The sequence below is a fragment of the Mixophyes fleayi genome, chromosome 5, assembly GCF_038048845.1.
Source record: "Mixophyes fleayi isolate aMixFle1 chromosome 5, aMixFle1.hap1, whole genome shotgun sequence".
In the NCBI taxonomy this organism is placed as follows: domain Eukaryota; kingdom Metazoa; phylum Chordata; class Amphibia; order Anura; family Limnodynastidae; genus Mixophyes; species Mixophyes fleayi.
This window is the reverse complement of record NC_134406.1, coordinates 54,604,257-54,631,069: the sequence shown is the minus strand read 5'-3', so window position 1 is coordinate 54,631,069 and position 26,813 is coordinate 54,604,257. Positions and strand designations below refer to the sequence as shown.

Genomic DNA, 26,813 nt, shown 5'->3' with positions numbered 1-26,813 from the left:
AGTAAGGGCATGCCATAGTCAATGTACAGTAAGGGCATGCCATAGTCCATGTACGGTAAGGGCATGCCATAGTCCATGTACGGTAAGGGCATGCCATAGTCCATGTACAGTAAGGGCATGCCATAGTCAATGTACAGTAAGGGCATGCCATAGTCCATGTACAGTAAGGGCATGCCAAACCCTCAGCTACTTGTTTTTCAGCCGTATCTCTTGCTCCAGCTACAGATCTAGTCTAAGTACCGCTTACTAATGATAACAACTGTATTTGCAATCAGGAGCATCTGCAACATTTTATTTTATGCACAGTAGACAATGATAACATCCTAATAAATGTATATCATGAAAAAAAAATATTTTAAAAAAATGTTTTGTCATTAATGCCTATATTATTGACAGGTGACATGAATTATTATTTTTGTTTCTGTGCATTCTTTTGAGAATTTATATTCCCCATAGGTATTGACTATCGCGCAGTGTAATGTGTAGTAGAGCAAACCCGCACCCCTAGGGTCCTACACCTGTATTCATCAGTGCACGTATCTTCAGATCTGTTCCTTGTTGAATTACGTGCGCCCTTGATGATTTAGGCCTCCTGTTGGTAGACCTTAAACTACTACAATCCCCATCATGAAAATGTTATTACATTTATTTATAATACTACTCTTCAATGAATATTAACTTATAAGATTCAGAGAATAAGAATCTATGATAAAGTAACTTATGTAATATTCAGAAATAGAGGAACTTTATAGTGTAATTGTTCAAAATAGAAAAATAGGAACATTTTCAAGGAATTTTTTTTTAAATCTTGTACTGTCATTTGAAATTAGGGGCACTTGACAACAATAAGTACATGAATCAGGATGTCCAAGTTGTCACACTTTGTGATGCATAGTTTGGGCTTGTGTCACATTATAAGGACAAAATACAGTATTAACTAATGGAAAACACCTGGGTCAGTCTGTATCCTACAGTTAGCCGAACAGTGACAGACAGCAAGTTGATCTATTAACCAATGACAAGACTGGGTGCCGTGATAGTACTCTTCAGCAAACTTAGTTACTGCTGATACTGTGACATAAGGAGACATTTCTTCAAACGTTGTAATGTAGCTCATAGCAGTTTATGTGCGGATACTCGGAGCATCATACTATGTTTCTGGACATCTCAGGGCCGCATATAATATCACAACACAGGACATAATTTAAGGAGCACACTGCATGCACACCGCGAAACACATTGGCTTTACATTGGTGCACATAGATGGTCCACCCAGCAAAGTTCTAGGAGTACACTGACTCTGTTCTCTCGGGAGACTGCTATATAAACTAGAAGTGTGCCTGTGTGTGAGGTGGTGAAACAATCACAAGAGGTGCAATGTCATAACTCAGCCCAGCCTCCTACCACTTTAGAACCACCCCTATGATTGCATTGAACAGCTTTGTTGTCTCCTAATATACTGAATGGTTTAACCTAATTTATGGTTTAAATTAGCCTTAAGAGTGAAGTGACATCAGAACTACCTTTATTACGTATGGCTATCTTGGGTGTGCGAAGCTTCTTTTGGGCAAAATGTGCTTCTTGCCAAAAATGTAACTGAAAGGTCTAAATTGCATTAATTAAAAAAATAAGATGAGACCAGGGGGTAAATGTATCAAGCTGAGAGTTTTCTGGCGGGTCTGAAAAGTGGAGATGTTGCCTATAGCAACCAATCAGATTCTAGCTATAATTTTGTGGAATGTACTAAATAAATGATAGCTAGAATCTGATTGGTTTTTCAAACTCGCCGGAAAACTCTCAGCTTGATACATTTACCCCCTGATTTTTACTACTTTTGAGCTGGTTCAAAGCTACAAAGTCCTTTAGCAAAGTGGAAATGATGCACAGCGAGGAAATTCCCCAAAAATGTGCCCACTGCACCACGTTATGTCATTGTAATAATCTTGCTCTGAGAAATAAAAGCTAATTTTAGCACTGCTCCGTAACCCTAGGTGGACTGAGATTGACCCATTTGCACTTTAATCAGAATCATAGCACAGAGGGCACCTGGTCCATATTGTGGTGGTGAGGGGAAATAGAAAAGTGGAAGTAAAAACAATCCCCACTTCAAAATTAGCCAACTATTTCAGTGTTGGCAACTTGACAGCATTACAGTGATGCAATGTAGACCGACAAACACAATCTATGTTCACTGTGTGACAATATTCTGCTTCTGATTTCTCCTATGTGCATTAACCTGGGCTGAATTCATTAACTGGTGTTACATATTTTTTTAACACATGTTATATAATTTAGCACAGGTTGTTGCAAATTAAAATGATTAAGGGAAGCAACAAGTCATTAGGAGAAAACAGACCATAAGCTTTGTCACCCACGATGCAGAACAGTGTAGAAGGCAGTGGGGATGATGCTTGTGTAGTATCCTATAGCAACCAATCAGCACTTAGCACTTATCAATCTGGTGCGCGTTAAAGCAAATGTCTAATGGGGTGTTTTACTGCACATCACATTTACTCTGTTTTAGTAAGTATCTCCCAGTGTTTAGACAGGAGAGGAACATCACCAGGCCCCATAGAAAAATGATGATAGGGCCCATTATGACTTCCCAGGCCCCCTGTTCCTGCTCTCAGCAGAGCAGAGCAGTGGTCCTCTTCTATGTATGCACAGTCCAGCGAATGTGCCCTTTTGAGAGCCCAGCCATTAACTTGGAGGGGAGGGGCCCCATAGCCCTTGTACTCCTGGTTATTACGCCACTGTTTAAAGGTTTAACTTAACTGCTGCATCTCAGTCTGATATTATCCATAAGGCAGAGACCAGCTACATAGCTGGAAGTGATTTACAGTTGCTGTGTGATCTAATTATTTTCACCCTCCTACCTCCTCCATCCTTACAGCACTGATTCTTTATTACAAGGCCAGTTCGACAACCAATGATCTTGAAGATGCTGATTTTAATATAGCTTCTCATTTGTGTCACTTGAAATATTTGCTCTTCTTCTTCTTCTTCTTCTTCCCCTTCCCGTCATGATCCTACTTTGCTACATACATTTTAAATGCAATTGACAATGTAGTTTTTATCTATATTCTACACTGTGTTATATGAGCTTAACATATTGTTAAATATCATTTCTATTACAGCATTTGGCTTCCCACCAACTTCTTGTACATCATGAAAAGTCAATCAATCTGCTAAGCCTATACACATCTCCATCATTACCCAACATTACCTTAGGACTTCCTGCTGCAGCGCCTCCACTCAATGTGAGTACCCTTACTATAAGTGAGCACACATGAAGAAATTGAGTTTAAACACGGTTGCAAAACAAACAGATAGTGATAGACCGTTCCTAAAAGAAAAGACGCTGTAGGTTCTGCTCATAGAAGAAAAGTGGTGGTACAATAAGAGTCTGCTGAAACTTGTAGTTCATTAGCACCGTGAGAGTTACAGATTACCTAGACCTATACAAACTCATGTGTGTAAGTTAGTGAAACGTGATTGACAGATTTTAGATCATGTGATGTGCCATTTTACAGATATTTTAAATAAATACCTTTAAGTCTGCATTCTTTTGGTACATTGATTTTATTAGTGGGCAACCAAGGCTAGCAAAAGACTCCTATGAGTTATATCAGCAACGTGCTGCAAATGCATACTCCAGACACGGATATCAACTCGACTTAAGGATAGGATTTTCTTTATCTTTCGAATGGAAAGCAGTCCACAAGGAGTGAGCTGAGGGGGTATGGCAATAGCAGGGTGCCTGCCAAGGAGCCTGTTCCTGCTCATGCAGTTGAAGTCTTGTGGGTCTTAGAGGTGGAACAGTAGGACCTCCCCTGTTATTAGCAAGCAAATCTCATTGGCTGAGTTCCGGAGGGCCAGAATGCTTCCCCATCTCCCAATATTTTTTTTTTCAAACATGGGAGCACTTTATTCAATTACTACAAGTAAATATTTAAATAAGAAATTCTGAGGGGGGTGGCCCAAAATCTTAAATGTCCCAATTGGATTCTGGGATGATCTCTCATCTTCTTTCTTTCTGAGGTAACAACTCTGTTGGGGGGAACTTGATCCTTGCACCTGATCCTACAGAATTTGATAAAGTTATGGTTTAAATTGTCTCAGATCACTGGTTGGTTTATTAAATGCAGGATACATGGTTTTATTATCCTATCAAATGTGAAATACGTCTTGTGAATAACCTGACTTGCACTAATGTTTAATCATGTATTGTATTACATGCTATTGCAGATTTCCATTTTGTAACCTTGTAATATATCGTAATAAAAATATAGTTGAAAAAATGTTTTAAAAATGGCATAATGTTATATTTTGGATATGTAGTTACTCTCAACATAAATACAGTACTACTCAAACTTTTTACTGTGTACATAAAGACATAATACAAATACCAGGTACAGTATAGTATACGACAAGGATGAATAATAGGTGAAAATAGAAAACATAGGAGTCATAAAGGGTTACAAATGTTTAGTAACCAAATTTGGCAGCATGGTGGCTTAGTGGTTAGCACTTCTGTCTCACAGCACTGCGGTCATGAGTTTGATTCCCGACCATGTTCGGAATTTAGACTGTAAGCTCCTATGGGGCAGGGACTGATGTGAAATAGTGGTGCTATATAAATAAATTGATGATGATGATCCCAACCAAACAGCAATTAAGTTTTGTACTTTTTTTGCTATAAAAAATATTCTACAAGCAACCGTGCTCCTGTTGCCAGTTGACCTATCGTAGCCCATGAACTGGTTTATGCACGATTGTACTACAACTAACGCCTACACTTAACCACCAACAAGCATCTGTATTGTGTTGCAATTTTAGTGTTTGAACACACTCTGAAATCTAATACTTTACATGACATGTAATTCCTGCTTCTTGTGAGCACTTCTGATACTTGCGTCCAGAAATCTTTCAATCACTTTTTTCTCCATCAGCCAGTAATCTTTCAATCTCTTTTTCTCCACTAGCTAAAATATTTTCCATTTTCTCCTTACCAGATAAATATACCACTTCTATATCCCCTTTGCTGCATTAATGCAAGATTGTGCATTAAGTAACTGTACTCACACCAATCCCTGTACTTCTCTGAGTGCTAAAATATGCGACCTGTATAAAAGGCCAGATATTATTTTTTTTTTCTCAACTCGTCGCTTTTTAAATGACACCAGTCTGTCTTCAGTTTTAAAAATGTGTGCAAAGAGCTGGTGAAATACAGTATACTCCCTAATGCAAACAACTGTAGTTTAATGGTCCATTTTGTATATTCATCAGAAATATCACAATTATTTTTTTTTTTAATGAAAACCTGGGAACGTGCTTTCGTGGTCCAAAAGTACCCAAATAAGGTGCAAAACCATTAAAAAGTACACTTAAGGGATGCAGAACATTATCCTTCCTTTAAAAAGAAAAAGGTCCTAATCCCCGACCCCCGGAACCAAAAGGTCCCTTAGGGGGCAAGGGTCTTCAGACCCCCTTCTCCGCAAGGCTAGGGGGGCCCCTTTAGCCCCTGGGATCCACAGAAGCTTCACCCAGGGCTCGACAGCTACTCCAACCCCCGGAAGGGAGGACCAATGATGGTTTCAGGGGGGCTGGAACCTCAGGGCCACACAGCCCCCCCTATATCTTTCAGGGACGGAGCCCAAAAGGACCTACCCGCACCCTAAAATCCGGAAACTTGAAACGTGAAAGTGACACACGTGGAGAAAAATAAATAGTGCAGATTGGATATGGCCCCAGCCCAATAGCTGAGCTGGTTGTAAAAATTTTCTCGCCCATCCAAAAGGCCAGGGCAAAGAATGTAGCGGTGCTTAAAAGAAAGTGGTCAAAAGTGCATGGGTGCCAACATAATCACTTGATACCTGTATTAAGGTCTCTTGACCGTGATTTATGGCACCCCTGGGTTGCCACTCCGGAGGCACAATTATACCCAGCCCCTGACCAGAGGACCAAGTGCAGCTCTGCCACAATTGCACTTGATCTTAGCCAAAATGCAGAGAAGCAAAATATCAGAAATATCACTATTGACTATTAAACATATTTGCCTTCCCTGATCCTTCATTTCCTAAGGATGCTGTTACTGCTTTCACCTTTTGGAGACATTTTGGTAAAATGTAACCATGTAAATATGCTAGCCATTAATAAATGTGATAAAATTGTCAGTAGAAATAAATATTTACAAATATTGGCCACCCTGCTGCACATTGATCATGGTGCTAGGAACTATTAGCCAGCTTCCTGACCTTCCCTCTGAAGCCTTCTTTGGTCAATGGTAGCCCTGCTTAGCTATGCAAATATTGAGCAATTATCAGTATACAACAACTTGGCATAAAGCCTAGTCCCACCCTCTAAAACTCTGCGGCATCTGACTTTTGCAGGCTAATCTCTGGTTATAATCCAATTCTATATCACATTTAATAAAGTGGCACAAATAAAAATGTGCCCAAACAGATATTAACTTTCATTAGTCAGTCCTCCCTTAACCGCATAAAAGCTGGCATCTGATTGGATGCTATTGGTTACAGCATTTAATTCCTCACTGTTTTGTCTCATTTTCATTCATATTGGTGATGTTCTGCACAGTTACTTGCAACTATGATAAATCTTTATCACATAGGTTATATATTTAAGTATAAATAAATTACATTAATATATTAATTAAAGCAGTAATTCCATGAAAAATCAGCTGTTTTTTAACATTAATTAGTGTTGCAGGCTATAAGAAGAGTGCAAGTAGGTACCATTTTAATAAATGCTGCTATTAATGATATTATGGACTACCATGGCAACTACAGTCATATGGCATATGATGTAGTGAGCAGAGACACTTTGGAATGCCCCTCTGAGCTCCGCCTGCACTATGACATCCTCCCTCTTCCCCCTCTCCCATCACATGACATACTGAGAGCAGTGAGCCTGTGTCTGTGTTGCAGACTTACTGTGTCTCTGCATGGCAGCTATTTTTGTTTGCAACCTGGGAGCTTTTGAAAAGGAGAAAATGATTTGTAGGAGGATAGCTAAGAAAAATTATGATGCATGCTTAAAATGTACTTAACTTGCAATTTAAAGAAAAATAAAAAAAATAAATATTCTGTGTGGGATTGCTGCTTTAAATACCCAGATTTAATTACATTAGTAAATAACCCCAATATGGCCATTCCTAGCGCACACCAACTCTCTATGGTATTCTTTACACTATTGGTTGTACAGACAGTTAGTTACTTAATTATAAACAATTAGCTGGATCTAGTGTTATTATTGATGGTCCTTAAGTTACAAAATGCCAACATATTTCAGAACACTGTACAGTTAGTAGATAAGAAGAACCATACAATGGTTACAAACAAGAGAAAAGGACTCGCTGCATGGATACATATTATGGATGTGTCACACCCAGAAGGCCCAGGTCTGCAGAGTAATTCATTTGCCGACTACCTTTAAATCCCCCTCCCTTTCATATAGTTTTCCCAACAACGCAATAGTATACATTAAAACATATTATGGATATTTTGGGAGGCACAGATAGGCCTCAAATACAAGGAAAACAGGACACATGAGATAAATGACTGAGATACAAGGCAGTATGGAAAAGTAGTACAAGGAGACAGGTCAGGAAGAGGTGAGAGTAAAAATCACAGATCTGTACAAGAGGCAGCAGGACAGAGAATATATCACAGGCAGAACATCCAGCATTTAACCTTTCAAATGTCAATGTTGGTAAAAACAGATGTGTAATTATGATGTGCTTCAAAATGCTAATTAAAATTCCTTTCTCACTAAACAATTGAGATATGTTTAGTGGTGTAATGTAGTCATAGTACCTCAAAGAACAATTCATGGTGAGGACACTGTAGAGATGTTTTTAATTAGTTTTTAATGAGCACAAAAAAACGCAAAATGCATTGTTTAAAAAATATGCTTGTCTATGGGCCGAGTTCACATTGTTACACATACAGTGTATCCTAACCCTTTATTGGTATTTTATCCTAGAACCCAAGTGAATCAATGTCACCCAAAAGATAGTTATCATTGTGGGTACTAGCATGCAAGGAGAAAATGTTGTATTAGAGCAGACATTAATGAAAGGAGTGTAAATAAAAAGTGAAGTAAAAGTATTATTATAGAGTGTCAGACATACAGTAATTCTACAATGTACAAATAAATCCACATTTTACAGCATACTTGCCAACTCTCCCGGAAAGTCCGGGAGACTCCCGAAATTCGGGTCAGTGTCCCGGGCTCCCGGGCGAGTTGGCATTTCTCCCGGATCCTGGATACCACCGAGAATTGCATCAAATGACGCCATTTTGGAGGGCGGGAGGGGGCGAGGCCAATCGCATAATTTTGGCCCCGCCCCCCGCAAAGGTAATTACGGTTTTGCGGGGGCGGGACCAAAATGACGCAATTGGCCTCACCCCGCCCCCTCCCGCCCTCCAGTCACGCCCCCTCTTTTCCGGGAGTTGGCAAGTATGTTTTACAGTAGCCATCTTTACTCCACTTTTATAGATTAATCCCAAGCCCACCTATTTAAAATGTGTTCAGCACTGTGTACTTATTTTTTTTTTTTTTTTTAAAAAGTAGAAATAAGACATGTATAGAAACATGATATATGGAAAGCCAATCAATAAATGTAAACAGAATGTAACACAGATCATGCAGTACATAATAAATACAACCAACTTTGAAAAGGAATGCCCATTACCCTAAATTTTTGATAATGAAAAAACATCCCAAAAATGACCTTGACACACCCACATCACCCATCCCATAATGCACCCACATGACCCTCACTTGCTCCAAAATTCCACCACATACCTTCCACTTGGTCCTAAATAGTCTCACATGCACTCAGATTCCCACAAGCTCACAGATCCCTGATGTGCTCCAAAACGCCCCCATATGCTCCTCAGACCTCCATACAACCCCTATATATGCCACTCAGACCTCCCCACATGCCCATCAGACCTCCCTGCATACCCATCATGCCGTTTACCAGCCTCTCAGACCTCCACATGTGCCATCAGGCACCTCACCACATACATCTTTAATGCCCATCAGACCTTCACACCAGATCTCCCCAAGTCCCCTTACATGCCCCTCAAATCTTTCCGCATGCCCCACAACCTCACAATATGGCTGATAAATGCCCCACAGAACTCCCCATATATCATCAGTCCTCTGCACATGCCATTTATAAGCTCCTTAGACCTCACCATATAACATCAGACCTCCCACATGCCCTTTACATGCCCATCAGGCCTCCCCACATTGCATCAGATCCTACCATGTGTCCTTTCCATATACCTCTTTAAATGTCCATTAAATGTCCATCAGTCCTCACTACATGCCCTTCCATGTCCATCAGACACCCTCACATGCCAGCCTCTCAAACTCCAGATGCCCACTTAAAATGACTAAGTCCACCACACTGTCAGTGAGCTTGATTGCAGTGCTCCTTCCTCAGCAGCATTCGATGAGTGTGATGTCACTGCCCACTCCCTGGAAGCTGCGGTCAGACTGGCCGCGGCTGTGTTCTCTCACTCAACCTCCTTGCTCAATGATGTCACTTGGTGCGGCCCCTTCGTTCTGTACACTCTGCGTGGCCAGTGTCAGCAGATTGTCAGAGATGTCCGCAGCCGTCAAATCATGCTGACAAAGTGGATTGAAAGGTGATCCAATTGACTGGGGGCCCTCAGAGATAACCCCCGTGATGGCGGCCCTGACTGTAGATATTAAGGGTAATTTATGGTGCATTGCTTTGGTTCATAAAATTGGCTGCAGGGATACAAAAGTTTGTTCTTCTGATTGGAAGAGCTCGGCAGACCAGGGGGTTTCTTGCTGAGTGCAGGTGAGGTGCATAAATGCCCCTAGCATACCATCCAACCATCCTGATATAGGCGGGACAGTCCCGATTGTGACAGCTTTGGTACATACAGCAATGGAGGTTTTGGGAGGAGAGGACAGTACGGGGCAGCCTAGTACTTCAAAAGTGCTTTGGATAATTTGTAATAAGCCCTGCCCACCACTGGATGGGGGTATTTACCACTGGTGATATCTGCCTTTTGAACATCCTGTGCAAGCCTAAACAGTAAATAAAATTGGCCATTATATACTCCAGGAGAGAGGTTCCCAATTATACATGCTGTAATGACAATTACAGTTAAATTACATGATAATAAATAATAGGAAGAGTGAATCTACATTTAATACATTGAGGATAAAAGCTTGCTCATGTTTGATTACTTTCTACTGAAGCTTTATGAAAGAAATGTTCATAAATAAATCCCCTTCCAACTATCATACGAGCTGTGGTTCCCATACCCAGGAACCCAGTGCCCAGGTGGAGCCCATCTGTGCCAGCGATCGCACACCCATGATGCTCTAGGGTGCAAAACCTACAGTTGCCTATTAATGCCGTGGCCCCGCTACTTGGACAATCTTCATCTGCTGCAGTGTGCACTGGGTCTATAGATACTAGCTGAGTTGAGTTTTTCTGGAACAAGTGTCTCCTGAGCATCTAAGCCCCATGGTTCAGCTAGTTTGGTGGAAGTGGTTTTATGGCAGAAATAAACAATTTGAGTGGCGCTCTTTTATTGTATAAGTATAAGCAGTTTTGTTATTTGTGGTACACTATTTACCACAGTAATGTTAAGATTGTAATATGTATTAGATTCTAATAATCAACTTAGCAGTTTCCCAAGACATCTGCAGGCTGACGTCTTTTTCCAGGTTCTCTGATGCTTTGTTTCTGAGCAGAAATACACAGCGTAATAAGAAAAGTATTTATGGTTGGTACAGCATGAGCATTTTTATGCTAATTAAAGTAGCTGTTCTCAGAAATACCCCAAACAGCCCCTTTCATGTGGGATGTGGTAAGCAAATCTTAAAACCTCTTTGTGCAATATTGCATGCACATTGCAAGAATCAGATTGTGTTTTATGAGCCTCTATTAATAGTGTCTGTTATATTACTAGGGAAGACATTAATGTTATTAAAGTACAATAGCCTGGATTGGTGGACATTGTTTCCCAGCATTCCCCACCCTTCTATAACATACCATTTGATAAGTAACGGAATCATGTGTCTCTGCACATTCAGTGAGATTTACAGGCCGTGAAGCTCCGTTCCGCATTATGCAAAGGATTGAAACACAAAGGACTAAAATGAAAATCACATGTTGCCAAGTCTATCTTCATGTATAATATGTCCTAATTAGCAGACTGGATTATTTTAAAAAGTTGATTATAGAAAAGACTCATGTCTGGTTTAATCTAGCTTAATAAATAATTAATTTATTTTTATTTTTTTTATGTCCAGGAAAAGCCTATGGCCATCCTTTCTATTATTATTTTAATTACATTAATATGCTAGTCCCAGCCACTTATAATGGACAGTTATTTTATATGCTAGATAGGCTACACATACTATTTTTATCTGTTATGCCTTAGTTGCAACATTGGGTTAGAATCACATGTGATCAGCTGCCGCTTCCCAGCGGGACCACCTACACCTGATGCACTCTCCTGCGGCTGTGATTGCAGCGGGTCAAAACCGCCTGTGTAGTCTTAAATATATAAAATTGCACTGTTTGAGAAATGTGAAACCTGTGCTGGAATTCAGGGATATAGACATACGAGAGAGAGGGGTGCAGATATGCCAATGCACCTGTGTTAATGAAATCGAAAAGGCTCTGTTGGTCATGGGAAGATTAGGTTCTTACGGTATAACTTCAATAAGACCACAATAAAAATTAATAGGGCGTCATTCAAAGTGTGCCATTCATATTGTGTTAATACATGAGCTTGCCACTTAATTCACTGTAGTGAGCCATGATCTCTTTGTTGGCTGCAGGTAACGAATGCACAAGAAGCCAACCTCATTACCCAGTATATTTCTGTACAGCGAACGCTGTGTCAGTTCTGTTTAAGGAACAGTGGAAAAAAATCTAGGAGGGATCATCATCATCATCATCATTTATTTATATAGCGCCACTAATTCCGCAGCACTGTACAGAGAACTCGCTCACATCAGTCCCTGCCCCATTGGAGCTTACAGTCTAAATTCCCTAATATAGACACATGCTCACACACAGACAGACAGAAAGGGAGACAGACAGGGAGAGACTAGGGTCAATTTTGATAGCAGCCGATTAACCTACCAGTATGTTTTTGGAGGGATGAATATAATAGCTTGTGTCATCCAGTTTCCAGTGACAATACTTCTGCTGTATAAATAAATACAACCAATAGAGAATTTATATTGACATGCTACAAGTTTAAGGGTGTATTTTTGTGAATAGAAAAGCTGCTTTATTGATCAATCTTTCGTCAGTGGCTTCTATTCTCCCCTATGACTAAATCTCCAGTCTAATGATCATCCATATGCTTTGAAGTATATTACCTAGGAGAAAATCATGTACTCATTGATGGTAATATACTGAAAGCCTGTGTCTTAACATGCGTGTAATGGGATTAGAATCACTTTCTGATTTTGTGTTACAGGCCTCATCTTCATTAAAAGAAAAACAAAAGTATGAGCCTCAGGCACCCAGGCAGGGGGTATCCCTGACGGGGCAGTATGGAGGAACATTGCCTGTTACTGCTCACACAGCCCTGGAAGGCAAGACCAACAGCAGCCACCAAGCCTTACTGCAACACTTACTGCTGAAAGAACAGTTACGTCAGCAAAAGCTTTTAGCTACAGGTAATTACAGATCGGTTCACTGACACATTCTATGTAATTTCATATCACCTTTCTCCATTTTCAAAAGTTTGCAGTCGCAGGGAGCAATGTAAAGGTGGTTATGTGCCTGAGATGATAGAGAACAGTTAGTAAGACACTCAGTTATACGAATGACACAACATACTGAATTTCACATTCCACATTCTCCGATTTATATCTGGGGAAGTACAGGTTCAGGGGTAGTAATTAGTTGTCACATTAAAGTGGTTGTACACTTTTAGTCCTCCCCTTTGTAGCAAATGGGATTGGGGTCTGTCCTATCCCTGGGACCTTCGCTGTTACTTGCAGCTGGAAGCCGAGTGACTCATGATCATATGAAGGTGACGTTGAAGCTCAGTGTGCAGGAGGACCCAATCCATCCAGGGCAACACAGTAGAGCAGGATAGAAGCATTCTATTCTAGGTTGAATTGGACTAGATACAATACTGTGTTCTAAGCTCTAGAGCCTGCTTACACAGAACAGTCTGGCTCTCGGTTGCAGAGCCCTTGTGGATGGGACCACGGCCGTAACTAATGCTGTATGAGTGGGACGACTGTCCAGGGTGCAGTGCTGAGGGGGGGGGGGGCGCAGTTTATGAATATTTTAGGTTAATTTGGTTCAAATTGAAGGCTGGGGATAGCAGTTTTCCTTCTCATCTCAGACACCAAAATTTTAAGTTATGGCTCTGGGTGGATGCCCCTATTGTCCCCTTAATAATAAGTTGTTTACAGCTCTATCGCATAAAGCAGTTCTTCACTGCACATAACACCTGTAGATGGTTTAGTAAACAGTGATGTAAAAAATACATTAAAGACATACTTCTCTTGGGTGTGATGCACATTGTTATTGAGAACAAAACCGTATGAGTGAACCTATTTTATTAATTTAAATAACACTGTACTGATGAATGCTGTGATGTTCTGGTACTGCTGTGGTAGCAGGGTTGGATATTATGATTCTATGTTTATATACCACCATCATACGCAGCACTCCATCATAATGGTACTCTCTCAAGCTATAAAACATATAGTCATGGTTTTTCTTTTCCATCGATTCTTCAGGTGGCGCTCCACATCTTCAGTCCCCTCTAGCGTCTAAAGATAGAGTGTCAGGAGCCGGGAGGGTGGCTCACAAGCTGCCTCGCCACAGACCGCTGCACAGAACACAGTCTGCTCCCCTTCCTCAGAACACTCTGGCACAGCTCGTCATTCAACAACAGCACCAGCAGTTCCTGGAGAAGCAGAAACAGTATCAGCAGCAAATTCAGATGAACAAAGTGAGCACATCAAACAGATACCAATGTTTATACAGATACGTTTACTGGGATACCAACATTGTATTTTACAATGCAATACACAGGTTCCATTAAATCAATTGTCATTTTCATATACAGTGTATGCTAGTATTACACATGAAAGCATCTCCACCACTAGTGGGCCTATATATGAAACAGCTTTAGATGCATGGTTTAGACATTTTTAAGTAAAATGTTAATTTAAGAAAAGCTTAACACAGGAGATATTGGAGATGCCTTCAGCATTAGGCAAAGTGTCATATCAAAACCACAGTCCCAGTAAAACCCAATGGGGACTGCAGTCTTGGTCATCTGACGATGGCGTTAGATTCCTCTCCGGCAGCGTCGCTGCTCTCTCCTGCTCTGTTTAACACAAATGGCAAGTGCGCATGTGCGACCATAAGCCCGCTCTCGGATGCTCTGTCCCCATATGACTTGTATAATAAATAGCCCTGAAACAATGATACTTAATGGGGCAAAATCCCGATTATTTTTAAATAAGCGCCTAAGACACACTACAGTATACACAAACAGGCAGAACACAACTTCATTTTATGTTTTTGGGACTTAAGATCTAAGTGTACACACATTACTTCTTCTACCATGTACAATAAATTCTGCCCATAGTATTTTATAGTTCATCTGTAGGGAAATGAGCACAGTGCATGAAATTTCAGAGCAGATATATTAAGACATTATGGGGCATATTTATGATTCCTTTTGTTCATGAAAATCCCCTGAAAATTGCCTTTTTTCGTGGGATAGACGCACATTGAAGTAACGTTCACATTTATTAAGACGGCATCACAGCAGATATCATAGATATCCAGAGCAGTCCCCATAGATGTCTATGGAGCCTGCCATATTACGCAAGTTAGCAAGTTCCGAAAATCTGAACTTGTTCACTTTAATGTACCCCAGCTCAGGCTGGCGTACATTAGCGAATGTGTTAGATTTCAGCTTTGCTCCAAAGAGCAGAACTGAACAGCACATGTGTAAAGGGGTCATATAATTCCTCCCTCTCACATGCCGCATCGCCTCCCTAGATATGTTCGAATGGTGCATGCACACATGGACTCTCAAGCCTCTCTGGATCGCACAGCAGTCTTAGGGAGAGAAGAGGCAATGAGAAGGTGAGTTTGCAAATTCGCAGGCTTTTGCCCTTCTGCTCCATGGGAGGTTTCTGTCCTCCCTCAGCTCACCTTAGGACACCTGCGTTACAGTTTGACAAGTGTGCCGCCCACCTGTTTTCCGTGACTGCTCTTCCTGTTGAAGATTTTTAATAAATACAATATTTCAATCCTTATCTTTGCAATAAGGATTGAAAGGGATCGTGTGCAAAATGATTTCAATAATAAATATGCCCCTATATACATTAATTTAACACAAATTATGCATATTTTCAAAAGCACAAGCAGTTTCTAGATGTTTGTAACAGAATGGGGAAGATTTTTGGAAGTTTGTAACAGATTTCCTAACCTAGCTGCAAAAAAGCAGTAACCAGTAGCAACCAGACGTCTACTTTAAGTGTCTAAGTTATAGTTGATCGTTGAAAGCGAATTGTTGATTGGCTGATATGGGTTACTGATTATTTGTACTTTTCCAACTACTGTACGTTAGCAGATCACCGGCAGTACTGGAAAAAATACCAGGTTAATGGAATATGTCTGATAAATAGGCAAAATTATAGAAATGTGAGAACATATAATAATATAGGATTTCCATCATCTCTTATTTATATTGTTTTAGCCCTGGTAATTTTTAATATGTTTATTATAACATTTTAAATAGGACTTTCCTTTGATATTTTGTTTTTGTAATATTTGTAAAAACTATTACAATTACACCCCATATTATATATAACATATTACCTAGCAAATATGATTTTGAAAAATGTAATTAAAAGGGTTTTTGGGTTTTTTTGCCCACCCCCCCCAAAGGTGTTATGTTGTCATTTGTCCTTCACCCTCCTCTTTTTGCATACTGTAGCAAAGGTCCAGCTGTAAAATTTACAATAAATATAGTGGATAGTGTTTGACCACTAGAGGGAGCCTGACAATCCAACATTGCTTTGATAAGATACTAAAAAAGTATTTAATGATAAACAAATCTCCAGCTGATCAATAGTTTGGAGTACACAGATCTGGACAGTTTTTCTTCTACTAGTGATAGAGTTGACCAGATCAAGGAATCGTTATTGATTACTGCCTTCAATTTGAAATTACTTAATCATCAGCAATATATATATATATATATATATATATATATATATATATATATATATATATATATATATATATGTGTGTATGTGTATATATATATATAGACAGCACCCCGGGTTTCTGACCTGTATAAAATAACTTGACCTACAAAGTTGTGCCACAAAACTCCTTGGTGACATCTAATGTCAGTACATTTTCCAGTAGGGGGTGCATTATCTCATATCTATTTATTAGATTATCTTCCTGATTGCGCTTTATTCCATATTTGTCAGAAATGACTGCATTGTGTCTAGGAGAAACTTTTTTTAGCATAACTTTTCTTGGAAGTTGTCTCCTTTCCTTAGACAGAAATCACAGCTGTCACTTGATCTTGCTAGGCATATATATATTCACAGTTGATGTTTCACCAATGGGATCCACATTATGTAAAAACACCTTGAAAATTGTGCTTGGAATGCAGATTGTGACATTCCATCTGAGTGTGGGTGGAAATACTTTGCTTGGCTTTTTAAATATTAATGTTTGGAAATCTGACCTGTTCTTTTCTATTTAGAAGGCAGATTCTTGTCGGATTTAATTCACTTCTGTGTGCTGGGGGATAGCTGCCTTTTTATTGTAGTCTATAGATTATTTTTCTTCCAACCTTTACTTACTATGATGCCATCAAAATGTGTAAGCATACAGATTTTTTTTTTTTTTTAAATAATCAAAAATGTGTTTACTGTTTTTAACCACATTGGAGTACGGTGTTGTCACCTCTTGCATCCTGTTGCAAGTTGGTAATGTTCTGGGTGTCCTGATTTCACATCTGCGCACACATAGGATCCATGTGGGTTTGATGCACTTTTCACGCGCTGCAGTTTGTAAATGTCCCTTAGGGGTAGATTTTTCAAACCTTCTAAAAAGGAAAGATGGAGGTGTTGCCCATAGCAACCAATCAGATTCTAACAATCACTTATCTAGTACATTCTGGAAAATGATAGCTAGAATCTGAATGGTTTTAGAAAAATCCTTTTTAGAAGGTTTGATAAATTTACCACTTAATATCACATAAAAGGTCGTACCCACCAAAGGTGCAGAAAATGCCTCTGTTAGAATTTGCCCCAGTGCAGCCAGTTCATGCACTACTTCTATAACAACCAAAGCTGTGTATAATCTCTTAAACAGTAGTAGTCTTCCATAAGTATTATTTGTACATTGCGCTTTTTCTTTAAAACACCATTAAAATCTGGAGCTTGATTTTAAGAGCTTTTTTCAAGCTGCTTAGAACTTGCAGCATGAAAAACGTTTACGTAACACATTTCAACAGCTGAAGATTGTTCATCGTTTGGTTAATGGCCAATCAATGTTTTCGTGCATAAAATATTTTTATTAAAATAATTATTTAGCAAGCATTTTGTTTTATTTTTTTTTACAAGGTGTCATCAGCAGAATCCACTCAATTTTAGACGTCAAAAGAAAAACATAGTTCATCCACGAACCACCCTTAAGTACCGTCTGTTCTGCACTGTAGTAACTTCAAAGCCTGTGTGAGAAATGAACAGATAACCCTTGGCATAGCTGTTTCCTATTAAAAGACTTTTTTGTTACAGGTCCCAAAGACTGTTGTGTTAAGCGTTAACTCTTTCCTTATGCTCAACCAGAGGTAGAACAGTGCAGTACCGCACCCTATACCAAAATTTGGGTAGGGGCTCAGTGATGCCGCTTTAGCCTCCTGGGCCCCCTCTCTGCTATCAATAGTAATGATCTAATCTTTAGCAAATATTTTAGGACATATATGAACTTGCAAGGGAAAGAGTTGACCCTTTCTTCATGCCCATGATATTTAGTAAGACCACAAGAGATTTAACAGATATAACATCAGCTCTTTTCATTTGTTTCCATTACAGTTAGCATTTTGAAACAATTAATCAAGCCTTTCTCTTGTTGAACCCCAGCCAACTGCTCCTGATCTTATTAAAACGTGGGCAGCTGGCTACCGCGTCACATCGCCACCTCTGCACAGTGCAGTGAGGTCACACAGTACACCCGGAGGAGGAGGGCGTGCAAAGCGCACTCTCACTTTCGTCTGTGCACCACCTTTGAAGGCTGGAGGCTACTCTTGTGGGCCTCCAGCTATTACTTGTTACCCCCTCACTGTATTAAGCTGTACTATTATGTTTTGATATTTCAAGGCTAATTCTGGAATTCCATTATTAAACATTAATATAAACAAAATATTACTTACCTAAGGATGGGGAGGGTACCCTGAAATATTGTACACTTTGGCTATTTTGGAATAAAACTATTTGTGCAGGAGATTTTGTATCTTCGTCTGACTGAGTTGTAGCTTCTTGGTTCTTTTTATATAATTCTTAACATTGGAACCACTGGAGAAGGTTCTACAATAAGTCATCATGTGAGTGAAGCTGATTGGATAGGAGGGTTGCACCTTGGGGTAGGGTACATTATTTCGACCCTGTAAATGTCAGCACTTAACAAGTGGACAATAATCACAATGCCGACATTAAAAGACCGGCAGCATTGGTCTTTTAATGTCGACACTGTGATTGACATTGTGAATGTCGCCGATCACACTGGTGACATTGTCCACCTGTCTACACGCTACAAATGTCGGCATTTAGCTGTCGGCATGTTAACCCGCCGACATTTACAGGGTCGGAATAATGGCTGCCACAGACACCTTGGACCTGCTGCTTCATCAATATGTGTGGCCAAATTGGACATAGATACAAGTCAAGATCTTAGAGCATGGATAAAAAGAACAAAACCAGATCCAGTTTACTTCCAAGTTGCTAAGATGATGACCAGTGATATGCTGATGAACAACGCTGAATGCCTTTAATTTTGTTAATACATATATATATATTTTTTATCTTTAAAGATGCTTTCCAAATCAATTGAACAACTTCGCCAGCCTGGAAGTCATTTGGAGGAAGCAGAAGAAGAACTTCATGTTGATTATCTGATGAAAGAACACAAGGTTTCCTCCAGTGGTAGCATAAGAAGTTACAGCACTACTGACGTCAGAACTGGTCACCTAGGATCCGTGAAGGTGAAAGAGGAACCACCAGATAGTGAGGATGAAATTCAAACACATCCTGAATCTAATCAGAAAGCAGCTTTTATGCAAGGTAATAGGCAAAGATTTAGGACCAGGATTTGTTATTAAAGTTGTCCTTTGAACTTTGAGACTGACTAGCACAATGGAAAAGTCACATTTTCTCTGTTTAAATAGACTTTTTAAAATGCTTTTTTAGTATATTTCTTGAAAAGCAAAGTAATAGAGGAAACATTCATTTTTATTTGCAAATGTACATAGCTTGAAAATAACAGATCTTATAATACGTTTTATTTCTCGCTATAAGTTACGGCTAATTATCTACTTGAATATTTGGAATAATCGGTTTTAAATAATTTCTTTATTTTTCTTTCCTGAATGCAAGAACGACTTGATTTTGAATATTTATTGTAAAGTGTAAATTTGAGGATATACATTAATCAGGGCTAAATTCACTAAGATATGTATGTAAATCTTTTTGTACCAGTCATTTTACATTTTTCTCCAACTGTTACAATGTGGAGAGAAAGCTGAGTGGTATACCACATTTATACACAATTTAAGGGGACAAATTATCTTAGTAAACTTAGCCCAAAAATGCAGTTTACTGCAAAAAATGACTCTGCTTCTTTTTTTAACAATGTTTTATTTAGTTTAAGCAGTAATTAATTATAAAACAAATTATATACAAGAAAAGATACAACTGAAAAGATATCTCCTTACCAGTTCTGGATACATTGAGAAAACTAGAACATTAGAGGACAGTGTCTTACAGTCAAAGATAAAGTAATGGGGTAATATACAATGTACTCTACACCATATAATATCAAAACAATATATAAAAAATATTTCATTTGCAGATCTTCCTTGGTAACTACCAGGTGGTAGTACCTGGAAATTATGGCTTCTGTTTGTAGAGCTTGTGTATGCTTGTTTATTTACAGATTAGCTTTCATGTGTGATATATAGATTTTTTTTATTGTAACATGAGAGTAGATTGAATAGATACATGGGCTGTACACCCCACAGATGATTATTTTACATTTCATTTGGAATGTTCATATTACATTTTGTAGGCGCTTATCTAGAAATGCATTGGGCCCATAGCATAATTGTGATTAGGCCCTCTGTGCATCATAATTCAGTCGTATCCACCAGAATGTTTGCCCCATCTACAGTCCGTATCCACTAATTGCATTAGTGACAATCTGGCACAAGAGTGTAAATTATATATGCAGTAATTTCATCCTCATCAAATCACTGCCCGCACATGTTTTCCTCTGGGAAAGGGCCCCCTGTGCTGAGGGTACCTTAGCAGTTGTATGGACTGCTGTGGCTATGGTAACGTCATTGATGTTTTCTATACACAGGAAACTATATGAAGTGTTTAGAGTGACGTAGTCAGCCATTTAAAGCCAAATATTTGAAATATGTTGCTGTATGCCTGAATTGCAATAGTTTAGATGCATGTTGCACGCCAGCAATTGTTACTAAACAGGCACTGGAACTATTTGTAACCCAGTCATATGAAATGTCTGTTTCAATGTGCCTGGGCTTAAGTGGCTGATTTTGCTCTCTCAGATATACCAGTAAGCCTTCAGTAAGAGAAACTGTATGACCTTTCTATATGCAGGACTTATTTTCAGTATATTTTTTTATACATACTTAGGTGTTTTTAATTTATTTTGCACAGAGACTTACCACTCTGCATATGTATATTTATTGATAAGTGGAAGTTGCCATATTATTTGCTCTGCTCATGTAAAATGAAAAAAGAAATGAATTAAAAAACAAACAATAGAACAGTTTTACCCAGTGGTCAAATTGTAAAGAAAACACGGTAGAAAGCTTGCATGACATTTCAAAACAATACTATTCGAACAAAGCATCTCTCCCTTGTTTTATTTTGAAAGGTCTCCCATCTCCCAATTAATTGAAATGCAGGAGTTCCGGTGTCCGGCACCTATATATATTCTTTGAGACACTACCTTTCCCTCCACGGCCATGATCAGTCCATTCTACTGCTGGAGGAGGCAGAGGAAGTTTTAAGATCAGCAATCCAACACTTCTTGTCTAGAGATTTCTGACTGGAGGGCTGCATGACCATTCATTTAGCACTCGTGACATAAGAAAGCACTGATGTGTCAGTAGTACTTGAAATCAAATATTTTTCTGTCTCCTTTGGGTTTGGCTAGTTTGGGGGCATTCAGCCCGATCGCCCAAAGCTTAGAACTTAAGTGAGCTAGTAGGCACACTGCTCACAGGTAAATAACATGTGTCCTCCTAGACATCTGATCACTAAATAGACACATGAAGAAAGATATATTATGAATAGATCAATCCCTATGCGTCATAATGATGCCCTGGTGACAAATAGAAAGGATACACTAATGACATATTTATCTGTGCTTCCTGCTTAAAAGAGTTAATGTGGTACTAGTAAGACCCAGATCATTTATGCCGAATTACCCCTAGTAGTAGAGCTATCTTTACCTGCTTTACCATAGACCTGGGTATCTGTGACATACAAGATATATAACTTTGGAAAAGTTATTAAGGGAAGAATTACAAAAGTAGCTTTTTTTGATCATGTTCCCTGTATAATAAGTATGGTTCCAAAAGAACATCTTATTTGTTCAACAATATCATTTGTTTGGGTGGCGTAAAATGTAAGACGTCATTCCCAATGAAGCTTATACAGGGTGAGAAAAGTAATAAATTGCTTAGAAACCTGTGGTATAAATGTGGCACAGACCACCAGCGGCAAAAGGGTTAAGTAGGTGGTCTATTTTGTTGAACACATCTCATTCACCTATATTTCCATGCTTATTCTTTTCAATAAGTTATGTAGTCTTGAGTACAATAGGACACCAATAACAAACATGTATTTCTACTAAAGTACATATCAGGTATAGATTAGTGCTGCTGTAGGGGAGCTATAACGCAGAGGTAGGCAGCCGCCACCACAGCTGGGCAGGCTCAGGTTAGCTAAGTATGCTATAATGCCATAAAATTAAATTAGAAAAAAATATTGTACGGAAGTTTAATTACGGAAATAATCAGCATGCAGAAAATGTATACTTAATGTAAAGTATACTTTAGAACAGCTATCCACAAGCCTACAACAACATATTGCTTACTGATCTGAAGCAATGCAATGCAAAATGTATTTATTCACATCAGTCACCCACCCCAGGGGAGCTTATACTATATATTCCCTACTAGATAAACATACACACATAAGTTAAATTCGTCAGCAGCAAATTAACTTATCTGTATGTCTTTGGAGTGTGGGAGGAAATCGGAGCACACAGAGAAAACCCACACAAACATGGTGAGATTATACAAACTCCACTCAGATAGTGCTCTGGTCAGAAATTTAACCCATGTCCCCAGCACTGTGAGACAGCAATGTTATCCATTGTGCTACTATGCTGCCGTAGGTCACTGAAGCTAATTACAATAGTAAAAGTACTTTAAAAACATACATATAATTTGGAGGAATCATAACAATGGAAACAGGAATACATTTAATCAGCTGATGAAATGCTTTTAAGTTTATTCAAGATGTTAAACTGAAATATTTCTAAAAAATCTCCTTTACTTCATGCAGATGACAGGCCTACCTTAAAGACAACTTTCTTTGAGGTCTGAACCAATATTTGTAAATGCAGCCTATAAATTCTTTGGACCACTGACATCACAGATGCCCAATGTGTTCAATGATGTCACTGGTTTCTAGTGAGTAAATAGGCTGCATTCATATATATTGGTTGGGCACAAAATTGCTACCTACACTATGTGTATAGGTGACTGGTGCACTTTTGTTTTAGTCGATGACTTCAATGAGGACGATAATGTCATCCTCTCTCCCTATCTCTATGTGTAGCAATATTCATCCCACATTCAAAGGTATAGCAGTCAGCCATGGCCATTGCTACTATTAGATTAATCAAGGTATTGCCTAGAGCGCCAATGATTAGGGGGTTCCTAAAACACAGAATGAATGACATAATGTCACGCATACAATGTTTTTAATGCCCCCACGGTGCCACAGTGCCGGCTACTGACATGAGGAGAAGCAGCCAGCAGTTTCTTACTTGCTAAGCTGTCGCCTGCTGCTTCTCAATATCAGCGTTACGCTGGTAGTGTGACTCTTGGCTACGTTTGCACAGCTTAGTGCCGCACTCCCAGTCTGTGGAACAGAGGATGCCACCCCCACCTACCGCCTGCAAAGTTGAGAAGCAGTGGGAAGAGAGGGCGGAGTGCAACGCCAGCGGAGGAGAGGCACTTGGAGCGCCTACAGAGCTTTCGCCAGCACTGAGGTCAGTTCACAAAATGGTTGTTTGTAGGTGAAAGTGAGCATTAGGATGTAGGGTCAACAATCCACTTGTATGATATGATGCAGTTGATTGTTTCCATAGTAGACTGATTCCTGATAGTGAAGGTAAACATATCTAGATATGAGAATCATCTCATACAAGAAACTTATCTTTTTTGCTCAGCCATTCAGTTTACAAATATATTTAGAAATATATTGAGGACCTGATTTTCTAGTAGTAAAATTATCTAAAGAATGTCATGCAAGCAAATCAGATGTTATTATTTGATATCATGCTTTCCATATGAAACTGTCTTAAGATGGCATCTTACCATTGATTTTTTAACTTTTATGTAGTATTGCATAAGCTTACACAAACTGCGATTCGTGTCTGCTTTAAGTCTTTTAAATAAAGGAAATATGCAGTATGCCTCATTTATGAGTAGGTGTTACTTTTTCTAGGCATAATTTATTTTCTGCAGAAAAAAATGCCTCATGACGTATTTACATTTTTTTTTGCCTATTTATACATTCATTGATGGAAGCTGCCATGTTGGAAATAAATATTGAGTTTAAAAGCCAGAAGAAACTAAATTTCATTATGGTCAGCTATGTTAATGACATTAACAGGCTTATAAACCAAGCAGTTAGAGGGAAATTAAACCTAAAATACAAGTATTTATATAAAGGAGCTTCTGCTAACATTCAAAAAAATTCTGTGTATGAAAATGTTTAAGGAACTTGTCTGAACTGAAGGTATAAAAGATACAGATTATTTAAAATGTCTTCTGTTTTGGTAACTAATGCACAGACATATGTATCTCAATATTACAAGAAGAGATGAGCAAATAACAAATAATTATATTTTCAGAAAATTAACTCACTTTTTTTATTTTCTGTTTCAAACAATTTTTTTAAAAAATAAATCAATGCATTTTAGGGTATAAAAATTATATTTATAATGTAAATTTATTCATTCTGTTATTTTGACTTGTTTTAATAGAATATTTTGTTTTGTAAAGAAGATTTAATATAAAAATAATTTCCGAAGATAACTTTGTTCTAAATTCTGATTGTTTTAGCTTGACTTCTACAAATCAGTAGCTGCGAAACATTGCAATTTGTAGGAAGTCGAAATTTATAGAATGTTTTGCTCATCTTATAATTCATGCTTATGAGATTGTTTCATATTGAAAAAAACTTGAATTTTGGGTTTAGTTTAGTAGGAATTTTGATTTTATGTAAATAATAATGTGAATCAAATTATATTAAATTTGAAACTAGAAAATATTTATTTTTATTTCATTCAGCATTCAAAAAACATTTTAATGGCTGACTGAATACAGAGACGTAACAATACAATTGAAATAAGTATTCAATGGTTATGTCAATTTAAATAATATATTTCTATTGGTACCTGTGTATATAATATTTTAATCTGCTCTATTTATTTTCACCATTAGTGGTGATTATGTGTTTTATTTTTGTAAATAGATTATGTTTGTATGTTTATTTTTGCTTTATGTTATTTTATTCTTTTCACAAATAAAGATTTCCCTGTTTTTTATGTATTTTTTTCTTCTGGTGTTTTGTACTTTTAAGTTATATCAATTTCTTTGCAAAAATGCCATTTGAATTTTTCAAATCAAAATTAAGCATATGTTTTAATGTAGGTCACATAAAACATTACAGTAATATTGCATTACGGTACATCAATAAAATATTTAAATACATAAATAACACAAAAAACTATAGTAACTATCTGAATATAATAATGTAGTTTGTTATAAATGTAGAGTATGAATGAACAGTAGAACCTCATATTTAATAGATAACGGACATTAGATAACATGGCATTATCACTGAATTTTTAAATACAGAATGGCAATAAATTTTAATAACACAATTAGTACTAAAACGATTTACACTAATTACTGACTTTTAACTTTGATGCTAGCATATCTATAAATATGGAAATAGATTTTTGAAAGCATGCACACATATAACTATCAGGTCATTTGTGAGGAAAAAAATATTGTAGTACAGAGCATTTACTTTGTGCTGTTTGTTCTATATTTTTATGCATTGCACATCAATACGTTCATCATTCAAAGTGCAGTGAGTGGCTCATCTGCTCAGATGCTTTGTGTAATCATAATGTGTTTTTATATTGTGAATCAAATAAGATGACAAATATATATGTATATATATTTTTTTAACTATAAATAGCTCTAGCAGAGCTCTGAGTATGTGGAAGAGGAATTATAAGGAGCAAAGGGCAGTGATATCTACATCAATATAAGATCTATAACTTAGTTTGCATTACTTGCTGTAGAGGATTGTGGGTAAAGTTGTGGATATCTAATTATATAAAATAAATGAGATAGGTCACATGTATGGGTGTGGATAGACTGTGACTAGAGATTCAAATGTCACAAATGAATTGCTGAAAGTGCAAAACATACTCAGTGTTTCTCTGTTTGCACTGTCTAGTGCAGTGATGGGCAAAGTTTTTCAGGAGCGGGCCAAATAAAAAAGAAAAACTTTAGGCGGGCCAATATAATTTATTAAAAAAATGAAATATCGAAATATATAATACAATTTTTTTGAATGGGACGGGAGGGTGTTATATAGCAGTGTTACCTCTAGAAGTGCAGCGATCGTACAGATACCGCACTTATTTCAGCAGGTTGTTGCAGATCCATCTTTCTGGTGAGCCACTAACTGACAACACAGCAGCCAATCGAAATCCGCCTTAGTATATGGCCCAGCCCATCTCTTCTCACATGACTTTCAGCCATTAGGGGGCGGGCAGGTGTTTGAGTGAATGACATAAGAAGTGTCCTTTTAGGAAGGAGGATGAAGTGTAATGGAGGAAATAGCTGGGAAGGCATAAAAATTAAGGTTCTGACACACAGGGTCGGCCCTAATAATTTTATGCATATTTTAATGAAAGTTTTTAAAATATTGGCGGGCCGGATAGAACCTCTAAGTGGCCAGATCTGGCCCGCGGGCCGTAGTTTGCCCATCACTGGTCTAGTGCATTCGTAGGTACACACCAACATCCTGGTTTTGGGAACTGCTCACGGACAATCAGTTGCACTTGCTTTCGCGAGACTGCCAGGTCTAACTGGAAATGTGCAAGGTGGAAAGATTGAGAATATCACTTCAGTCTATCC

General features: G+C 38.3%; 1 protein-coding gene across 1 annotated transcript in view; it reads left to right on the top strand.

The window, feature by feature from the left end:
* HDAC9 (histone deacetylase 9) overlaps positions 1–19,437 on the top strand; it is a 397,896-nt gene extending 378,459 nt beyond the window's left edge. Inside the window, 5 exon segments of the mRNA XM_075212212.1 lie at positions 3,138–3,260; positions 12,516–12,717; positions 13,798–14,012; positions 19,137–19,384; positions 19,386–19,437. Of these exon segments, the coding sequence (XP_075068313.1) occupies positions 3,138–3,260; positions 12,516–12,717; positions 13,798–14,012; positions 19,137–19,384; positions 19,386–19,437 (840 nt within the window).
* The last annotated feature ends 7,376 nt before the right edge of the window (positions 19,438–26,813 follow it).